Source organism: Mesitornis unicolor, unplaced genomic scaffold (assembly GCF_000695765.1).
Source record: "Mesitornis unicolor isolate BGI_N332 unplaced genomic scaffold, ASM69576v1 scaffold31957, whole genome shotgun sequence".
In the NCBI taxonomy this organism is placed as follows: domain Eukaryota; kingdom Metazoa; phylum Chordata; class Aves; order Mesitornithiformes; family Mesitornithidae; genus Mesitornis; species Mesitornis unicolor.
In genome coordinates, this window is record NW_010197596.1 from 29503 (window position 1) to 40529 (window position 11027).

Here is an 11027-nt window from a genome sequence, read left to right on the forward strand (position 1 = left end):
ATTAAATTAGAACTCACCTTTTGTGTATTTACTTAACATCATTTCCACATTGTCTATCACTCTGCATTTTTCAACACTGAATTCCAACCTACTCAGTCATTCAGCAACATGAAACCTTGCCCCAAAGTCGCTACTAGCTTTATATTTGACAACACCAATAGTTTCTCATTATTTGCAAACTTCCTTTTACATTTCTTCTACAGCTGTACTATACGTTTGAGGATAACGTCCAAGTCTCAGATGTCAGCTTCCCTGCCACACACACAGCCTGCACTCACCGCTAGCTGAGACCTGCATTTGCTGCAGCAGAAGCTGCCAAGCCAGTTCAGTAGATCAGTGCATGTCTGAACTCTGCTTCACCCAGGCTGGATGGACCGAGTCCAGGAGGAGCAAAAAATGCTGTCCACAGCCGGTAACCTCAGCTGGCCGCTTGCTGAGAGAGCTAATGGGGTTTGCGATGCACCTTCTGAAAAGCTGGTAGATAACCTGGCAATCTTACACACCAATAGATAGCCCCTTCAAACTTTCCTGGATATTCCTAAATCCAAAACTCAAAATTTGAAAATCTGGTAAAATTTCAGTTCTCTTTGGCACAAGAAAACAAACCAGGATTTTCCATTTATGCATCTCTGATTGTAAAGGATAAAGTCTTTTCCTTTGACAGTACAGTTAGACAGAAAACAAAATGACAAACTAACCTGTGACTTAACTCCTATGCTTAGGTGGTTTTAACGAAGTCAGTTTGCAATTTGAACTACCAGGAGAGCCAGCTACCACCACTTTAATGCATAGATCCACACACAGTGTGGATAAAGATGTATACATTTAGAAGCTTAATAGATGAAAAGAGACACTGCTATTGGCAAGCAGTTTATTCCTCTGCAAAATTCAGATAAAATAACTCAGTCTGAGCAGAATATTGAGCTCCACAGATTCTGAATGAGGCTACAGGAAGGGAAATGCAATTTGACATAGCCACATTGCCAATTAACGATAAAATACAGGAAATATGTCAACCAGCAACAAAGGCAGAGGCATTCAGGCTTTCTGTAAGAAGTTGGTTCCTTTGGACCCACTTACAAAAACCTGGGAGTTATTCAGGTAAATAAAACAACAGCAGAGCCCAGAAGTAAAAGTAAATATAAGAAGAAAATGGAGGAGACCTGGGACTTGCTCACAGTTCTTCTCAAATTAAAGACACTGTGTATGACTGGGTTAGTTCTCATTAGTAGAGGCAGTCAGTGAGGCAAACTCCACTCTTGTTTATCTGGGATAACTCTACCAAAGCTAGCAGTTGTCTTCAGGTAAACTTGGGCTGACAAAGTAGAATTTGAGCTGTCGCAGACAATTTCTGGAGCTTGTACATTGATAAGAGAACGAGCAAACAAAATGAAACAGAAATAGTTCATAAAAGGGTCTGAAAAATTCCACTGAATTCAATTCTTTGATGCAGTTTCCACAGCTGAGGGACACCCACTGTGTCCTGTGCATCCAGTGACCTTGTTAAATACTGCGGTACAATGGTTCACCTGCTCAAAAGCATCCAACAAACACCCTGAAGTGAGAGAAGACCCTTCATTACAGCTCATGCAGCTGGGTGCTGACACGAACACTGTCGGGGTTTAGGAAAACAGGATCCTAAATGCTGTGGGGGCTGGTGCTCCAGCAGAAATGCCCAACTGGTCAATAGGAGCTCCGGGGGAAGAGCCCCAGCAAACCTAACAGGCAGCAAGCACCTGGTTCATTGGTAGAAAAATCAACAGGGGAGAGGCTTGGTCTGAAAGCCGGGGCATACACAGGTGGTATCCCCATAATGATCTTCCCTGTTGGGATCTGAACAGAAGAAATCTTCACCTGTAGCACGGCAGAGCCAGAAGAATCCGTTTGTGAGTTGTTATTGAAATATTTGGCTTAGCCCACAGCCAGTTTCTTTGCATTGAGGTGGTGCTCATTATTTCCTCGTCTACACACAGCAGGGCCATCTCAGGAGTGGACCAACTTTTCAGCAAGGGGCCTGCTGTATGAGAAAGATGCTGTACGATCTGGGTGGCCTGCAATGCTTACGAGAGTGCTGTTCCAAAAGCTCTCAGTACCTGTGTTGTTTGTCCCCAGAAAAAGCCCTACGGAGCCTCTGAAATGGATCACACAGCCACGCCACCAAGCTTGACCCAAAGCAATGGTTTGTGAAGGTAAAACGGTATAAGGGGTCAGTCTGCCAGCAAATCTGATAGAAATGGGATTTGTGATGTACACACTGATCCACGGAGAGCTGGACCGAGACCAAAGTCATTTCACACAGGCACTGCACAGCCAAGAGAAGATAATTTTCAATCTGTACTGACCTGGCCTGGATCAGACCTAGTAGCCTAGGGATGCAAAACTTTATAGTCTGTTATTAGACCCAATGGCCTACAAAAAATAAAAGTACAGCCATTTTAAGCACATAAATATGTACTTTTGTATGCACTGAGATGTAGGTAAGAAAATTCAGAGGTCATCAGTGAAAAGGGTTACCAAGCTGCAAATCAGAGGTACTTTTCTTCTGATCTATGAACAGGCAAAAAACCCTGATAGGTACAAATGATTCCTGACCAGCTCTCTTTATGTGAGGAATGTGCAAAACCATTGGGTATGAGATGTTCTGGTTTACGTTAATAAACTCAGACCTTCCAACACGCTGACAGGAAAACTTCCATACAACTAGAAGATGACAGTCCTTTCATTTCAAGAACATTTTCCCAGCTCACTCCTAATTACGCTGTATGGAACAGAGTGTTTTTTATTGCTTGCTCGAGATCTGCTTCTTGTTCCACATCTACTTGTGAAGTAATTTGTAAGATTAGGAAAAAACATCAGCGGAGTTTTCAGACTTATCTCCATCTGGAAGACAAGAAGAAAACGCAAGTTCGAGGGTCACTGCGTTCCTCAGAGACCAGAACCAGACAGAGGGGATCTAGGATGCAGCCATAGTTGGTACAGAAGACCTGACTGTGTTATTGTGACTCATTGTCTCACAATTAACAGCATTGTCAACTTTATCCACTTTTCAAGCATCACGCAAATATAATTTTGAACTTTTCCCACCATGGTTTGCCAGGGCACAGTTACATCTTCCATTTTTTAAAGCTATTTTAGTTGAATTTCCTGTATCCCTGCCTCTCATTTTACCCCTAGACCAGAAACCGACATCGATATCTGTTATCAAAGAGACTGCATTTCCTTCTTGCTGACTTTGCCAAAATGATCTTCTCAAAACTGTTCAGAACTCTTGGAAACTGCCAGGTCTTTCTGGTGTTTCTTCAGCTGCATCCCACCACTCTCTGTGTATCCCAGGAGGAACTCTTCCTCTTATGCTCCTTCTTGGATCAGCAGGGATGCTCCTCCTGGCTTGGTTTTGCCTTTCCATTGTCCGTGTCTCTTTACTTCAAGGGTAGCTGAGAAATAAGTCATGGCTACAGAGGGATATTCCCAAGCATCTTAAAATGAAGTCTACTGAGAACTTCTGAATAACTGAAACATAGGACAAAACAATAAATAGGAAAGAGCTCAAAGGCTGGGAGTACAGGAATCCACTTCTTCCACGTCATGACTTTATATTCAGTCCTTTCCTTTTTAGGGGATGTGATGCATGGTACTTTTAACCTGGTTATGCAGGGAGAGTTTATGTGAATTTGAAGTCCTTGAGGCCATCTCAGTGTCCTTTGCTAGTCAAAGTGTCATAGAAGACCTGATAGAGATAGGGTCACCACAGTGGGGTAGGAAGGGCCAGGGGTCTAAGATAGAAATCAGTAAAAACAAGGCTTTTTTAGCTCCACTACTTACAGGACAACTTGTTTTACTTTTATTATTAATTAATAATTCACTCACTCTCAGCTCCAGCCTACGCTCAAACCCTGCACAGTATGGGTGCCTTTTTGTGTACCCATCACCACTGCTGCTCGTGTTCACAAGGGTTTTGAGACTCTGGATTACGAATACAAATGGGAAATCAGCGAGAAGAAAATGCATCTTCCTTGGGCAGCCAGGTAATTCATGAAATGAGACTGGGCAAGCCATTTCTGTTGCCTGTAATACTCCAGTTAATTGGACCACTGCTGTGCCAGAAAAGCTTTTCCCCACCTACAGCAAGGAAAATTTATACTGGTGGTTGGTAACAAGAACATCTTGATAAAATGGTTGAATTTATTTTACACCTATAAATGAAAAGAGCTCTTAACAAAGGGGGGTAACTGATATGCTCGGTAAATCAAGGATAAAAGGACACAGGCTCTATTGAAGATTTTTTCCCCTCGTCTTTTCTTTTTAAACCTTTTGATGAGGTGCCCTGTTGCTCTGCGATGAGCTTCCACTGAAGTACTTTTGGAATTATCTCAAAGAGAAACGGATCATTTAAATGAGTTAAAGCCTCCAAAACAGTTCCACTATCTCCAGCCGTAGGTTCATTTTTTATATGAAGAATTTTGTAAAATTTATAAAATAACTACTACTGAGCCAGGGGTTTAAAAGACAAAGAAGTCTCATTCATTTTTTCTTGTTTCCTTCGAAAAGTGGTGAAGGATGATACATTCAGAATCAAGATGAAAGCAAATATGTAGAAGAGAGGGAATATTCTGATAAATTTGTATTTATCAACTTTGAGTGTTCAGAAAACACCTCCAGGCACTGATTCTTCAAATTCCTCCAGACATACCTGGGATGTTGGTCCTTCAGGGAAAATTCAATTGAAGATAAGATAAGGTGCTCCTTTCTATTTACTTTTTTTTTTCCTTTCAGACAACAGAGAGAATTGTAAAGGTGTAGGACAGGAGAGCGGGTGTTTTTTAATGTAGAGGGATAGTTTTTTCTCTCCTGTATGTTTTCTTCAGAGAACAAGAGATTGTGTGCGCCAGAAGGAAGGCAGTCATGGCTGGAATACGCAACAGACTGGGCCCATAGTTCCTTAAGGCCTCTATAGGTAACACAAAATAATGGTCCACATTTCTAGAGAAGGGTAAATTGGTCATTTTACTTGTTAAGTGGGCATGGGGCAGACTAAGAGTGGCCTGAGACTGCGTGGGTGTCTGTACTGACTGGGAGATTACCCGTTACCAAGTTTGTTATACATTTGCTATGCATTTGAATAGGTTTAGAGCACTATAATGTACATTTATTTTGACTAAGTGCTCAAGCTATTGTTTATTGTGTGTTACAGGAGCTGACTGTTACTCCAACGTGCAGCCATGTGTACGTAAACCTTGGAAGCAGTTTGCACCCCTGTGTTAGAGAAAGCATTATGTCGAGAAACTCTGGTGTACCAGACAAATTTATTGATATATAGACCCTGATTAAGGCTGTGTTACCATCCTTAAGTGCACAGATTTCCACTGAGCTCAGTAGGAAATATACACACATAAGCACTTATATAAAGATATATTCGAAAGGCATTACTTTATTATGTTTTTAAAATGCAATTTTGATGCAACATCGACAGAAGATGCAAATGGCTGTAGATGCACAGTACTGGGATGTATCTTGGAAAGTCTGAGGCAATCCAAGAAAAACCTTCCAGTAAGAAGTCATCACTCCTATAGTTTCCATACTTTCCCGTACTGTGATTGGCGTGCATGGGATCTACCCGTATCGTCAAGGAACAGAAAAATGTCAAAATGAATTCTTTCATTTTGGTGATGAAGTGCTAGCTTCGCTTGCCAGCACGCAGGGTTCAATAAAAGCAGACAGGTCTTCAAAAAATTGCAGCATAAATAGATGAACTCTTTAAAGTAATATAAGTTCTGTCATCTAGATGTGAAATATAGACCTAAGTGCCCACTGAAGTAAAAGCTGACCGCACACTCCACAGATAACTGTTCAAGTTTGCTCAGAGTGTCTGGGGCTGAGAAATGTTTTAACTACACATCTCCTCCCCACAATAGAAGGGATGAAAGCATTTGAAGTCAAATCCATTTTTCAAAGGAAGAAAACAAAGCATCCATAAAGAAACAAAGGCATATCACAGGATGAGGTCTCCAGAGAGCTACTGGTTTTGGGAAAGGTGCAATTAGCTGTGCAATGGAGGAGGTGAACGTAGTTGTATTTCAATAGCATCTATAATGATTTCAGGAGCCAGAACGCTGATAGGTACGTGCAGGGGGTTGGTTTCCAGATTTCCTTATGAGGCAGAAGGTCAGGACACCTGTGGTCTCATGTCATATTTAATTCATATCCCCTGGCCTCCTTCACCACATTTATTGAATTACAGGAATAAAATTCAATGAACCAAAAACGAAAGAAGAGAGGACAGGGCAAATCCTGATTTCTTTTACATCCCCACCACATAACTGACTTCAGTGGGCTTGTAAGAGAGCATCTTGAGGCAGAACTCGGAAGGAGGGGGAGGTACAAGTTAGTATAACCCCTCTCACCACCCCCATAATTGCATCCAAGTAATTTATTGCAAGGAGCGACTATTTGCATGTAGGAGTAAGGATCCAATTTCTACCAGTCAAGAATCTCCCTGTACACTTTTTAAGGCCAATCTTTGTGTACTCCCCGTGTGTGTTTATCAGAGTCCACAGATGAAATGGCAGCAGAATGGTTTTTCAGAACCATCCTTCAGAAAAGCATCACTGGCAACTCATCATGTGAGTGCTGAGAGGCAACCCTCAACTCTGTTAAAATACCAGTTTCAGAGAAGTGCCCTAATGGTGTGCTTACCATCATGATTCCCTGCAATCATCTCAATTAAATGGATATAACCCTTCATCCTCCCTTCCCTAGCGAGATACAGTAAGCAGAGAGTTTCCAACAGGCCTGCAGTGTGGACTCTATTGCTGCAGCTCAGGAGGAGTAGCTCTAGACAGGCTCTGTGACTTTTGGGGAAGAAGATTTTGGTGTTTCTCCTCTGCTCCTGTTATCCTGTTATTATTCTCCTCTACACTGCTTCCCAGACCTGGGCTGTTTTGGGTATAATTCTGGATCACTTTGATTTCTCCGCTACCTCTTCAGTCAAATCACTGCATCTGCACTGTGGTTTAGACACCCATAGTTAAAACAGTGCAGTCCCTCAGTGTGATCTCATATAAACAGCCTGCACTGGTACCCAGTAACATCCTTACAACAGTGGGATTTAGTTTTAGAGCTAGGTATGTGCAAATCTGGTTGTTGGGTCTGACCCAAAATATTCATCAAAAAAAGGGAAGACATAAAATGTTTTGAAATCCTCTCCAAAACTGCAAGCTCACCAATATTTGGCTTTGGCATTTGAATTTTTGGAAATGTCACAGCTAATAAATAATGTATTATTTTCCGAGCTGCAACACACATTTTTATTTTAAAACTTGAATCTACTTAACGTCCAGACGTTCAGTGCTCTGCTCACGTACGTGTCAACCTATGGGATGGCTGTCTTTCCACTTAATACATTTCATAAAGGTGACCAGATGCTTTGTGTTTCTAATAGCTTGTTCTGCATCCCAACAAAATGTCCCTGTTTTGGCTGTGATCGCAGATGATTCATTCTGAAACCCAGCCCAGCTGCCCTGACACAGCAAAGGCAGGGCACAGCTAAAAACGAAGCCATCTGTGCAAAAGAAGTGGGTTGGAGGAGCGCTTTGTCAGGAAAAGGCTCTCATTTCTTGGGCACTGTTTTCTAGGCATCCACTAACCCAAAAGTCCTATGGGTTCAACCTCTGTCAGACTTCATGGTTACATCCCACTTCCCATCATATCCTCTTTCTTCCCCCCTTACTCAGAAACCCCTCAGCCTGCTTTGCTATACAAGATCGTGCGTAGATCAAATGTTTCTGTAAAAGGTAAGATATTCATCCCAATTCCATTCTTTCCAATCATGTGGCAAAATTCCTGACCCCGTAGCTGCCTCAGCCAAGCCTCATGCTAGAAAAGGCAAGAGGGATTCATTTATGGCTTTTCTGAATAATTAGCTCTGCTCAGTTTGGTATTAGCATCACTCTACTGTCGGTGCTGCCAAAACAGCCATCCTGCATTCATGAACAGTTGTGCCACCTGCTTGCAGGCTCCCCCAGTTCAAGGGCAACATTTTCCCCGCAGGCAAAGCTCCCCATTGCCTCTGCAAGAGGCGGGCACACATCTTTGAAGGCAAAGTCTGGGCTTGAGCGTGTCATTGAGATCAACCACTTCAAGCCTTGAGAGGGTTCTGGCCCCACAGCATCTTTTGTGTGACCCCATGGGCTGTGTCACGAAGCTGCGCTGACACCGTCTCCGTGCCCAGGCCATGATGGAGCACACAGCTCGGACACCACTTTTCTGGGGTAGGAAGTCAAGGTTTCTGACAAGTTTTCCTATCAAATTTTCTTTACAGCTCCTGTTTCTCTAGCATTTGAAAGAACCATTGCAACTCCAGTCATCTGGCATGCACGCGGATGACAAATATGCTTCAGAGGCAATAAATTAGCAATTTCAAGGCTTTACTTCCCCTCATGGACTAATTGCCAGAGATTATAGTATATTATGAGAAAGCAATGATACTAATGCCTAAATATGCTTCAGTGATTATAGAGCTATCCTCAATAACCAAGCTGTTTAAATGTCAATGCAAGCAAGCTCTTTATTATGAGATTAAATATTATTTTGAAGCAATGCAATAGGAACTTCCCAGGCTTCATGTTTGCAATAATACTGTCTTGCAGCAATATATATTGGATGAGCTACGCTCTTTAAAAACTGTGTACAGTAAAGGATCCCAAAATATTTTTGTGCTGCAGACTTGAACAGCATTTCTGATAAGAAAGAGGATCTTGGTATCGTGTTATTTTGCATTTGCTACTAACATGCTGCTGCCTTCATTCTTTCCTCCACTTTATATTAATACTTGTGTACATAACCACTGTATAAAGAAGATAAATTCCTGTTTTCTGTTAGTGTGAGGTGGGAATGAAACCACAAACCCTTTTTCTTCTTTCTTTTTACATCTCTAAGTAATACAAACTCGCACAAATGATTTTGACAGCCCTTCCCCTGATGCCTAAATAAATCTGTTTATACCCAGCATTGTAAGAAGCCCATGAAATCAGACAGAAGCTCCAACTTTCCAGTTCAGATGTCGACAAGAAGCGGAGAACTAAAGCGTCTTCAAGCCATGGCTCCACTTCCCCAGTTCTGGAGAAGACACTTGGTGAACATAAGCTCAGGTGTGGATTTAAAAGGAGGGGAGGCTAAAAATTATTCAGCTTCCCACTAATTTCACATAAGAGATAGATATATAGATATATATATATATAGAGAGAGATATAGAGATATATAGAGATATAGAGATACAGAGATATATAGACATACAGATATATATCTATATAGATATATAGAGATACAGAGATATAAAAATCTCACTCCCACACTATGGATCTTGTCACACAGCTGTGCAGCCTTCCCCTGTAGATGACAGCAGCATATGGCCCCGCAGAACAACTGCACCACTATTTCGAGAAAACCCAAAACACAGCAGCGGGTGCTGATGGAAGGATGTGGCTGCTTTGCCATCCAGATCGAACACGCCATTCCTCTCCTGCTGTTTCTAAAGGAATAATGTCCACCATTTTCATAAATGAAATCAAAAGAGCTAAAAAACAGTCAAAAGTCACTTCTCATATTCCCCAGTATCTGAAGATATTTATTCATTTCATTCTTAAGTTGTAACTTAAAGCAGTAGAGGGTAAAACTCAGCGAGGAGGCTGCACATTTCAGTTGGCTGCTAAACGTAGAAGCTCTAAAGATATTGTGAATGTCTTTGAATCTGAAGCTTGATTTCTAGTAAACTTATGAATTATAATTAATAGTTGCTATGATAGTATAGAAAACACTTCAATAGTCTGTGGGGACAGATCCTGTAAAATTAAGGACAAAAAATACAGAAAGACAACTGCTAATGAAATTGTAGTGGAATTAACTCTTGAAAATATTTTTTTTCCTTGTGCAGTATTGTTTTTCAAAAATAGCTGGCAGATTTCCTTCATGGTGTGCTCCTGAAGTAAAGAGGTGTTTCATATATGGGTGAACAGGGAACTTACTTCCATCATGCCCAGCTGCAGCAGGACTGGACACGTGGATCCCCATCCTAACACCTTCTGCTGCAACCTGGCAATCGTTAATTCTGACTTTCTGTTGCTTCATCTTGGCTGATTTCTTCAGCCGTTTTATATCTCATCTGTAAAATGTAATGCTTGTTTACCTCAGAATGTCTGAAGCTCTTTCTGATGCTCAGGTAAAAGACACCTGCCATATATGCTCAGAAAAGACATAAATTGCTCTATCATTTGTAACATTCTAAAATATCTTCATCTATTAAAATCACAGTGTGACTGACAAGAACATGCTGAAAGGCCATGAGAATTCTTTTTTCTGCTCTTCCAGGCAGACAATAATCTGACATCTTTTTTGCTATGTCTTAACTTAGAATATACGATGGGAAAGCGTATCTTTATCCTTATAACAGTAATAAACTTACAGTACTGATGTTAAGTAAATAAGCAGAAGTAATGAACTGACACTGCTCAAAGGAGAACTATGTGGACTTATAAGAGAATTGGGAAAAAATACCTGCATTTGGCCACTTTCATGCAGTTATTTTGTTGAAAACAGATTTAAATCCTCTTTAATATTGGGCAAGTACCCCCCAGCTCTGACTTACCATATATCCTGGTGCACACACGCACTTCCCCGTGATGCTGTCGCAATCTGCGCCGTTGTGGCAGGGGCAGGGGAGCTGGCAGCCTTCGCCGTAGTACCCGGCGGGACAGGTTTCATTGCAGTACAGCCCGGCCCAGCCAGCTTTGCAGCTGCATTCTCCAGACAACGGATGGCAGCTAAGACAGACAGACAGACAGACATGAATGAGATGTGGACATGACAGAAAAATGCAATCTGTAACCAGCAGTTGCACATTTTACAGGTGGTGCCAGCAAGAGTTGTATTAAGAGCAGAATAAACCCCCAAACTGTTAAGGATGGTGAAGATAAGCAGCTGTACAATTTAGGAACTGAATAGGGGATCACAGAATCACAGAATATGAGGAGTTG

At 41.6% G+C, this 11027-nt stretch overlaps 1 protein-coding gene across 1 annotated transcript in view; it reads right to left on the bottom strand.

Moving 5' to 3' along the window:
- LOC104544093 overlaps positions 1-10814 on the bottom strand; it is a gene marked incomplete at both ends in the record, with an annotated part of 37437 nt that extends 26623 nt beyond the window's left edge. The window contains one exon of the mRNA XM_010188850.1: positions 10640-10814. Within this exon, the coding sequence (XP_010187152.1) occupies positions 10640-10814 (175 nt within the window). The remainder of the gene's footprint in view (positions 1-10639) is intronic.
- Between the last annotated feature and the right edge of the window lie 213 nt (positions 10815-11027).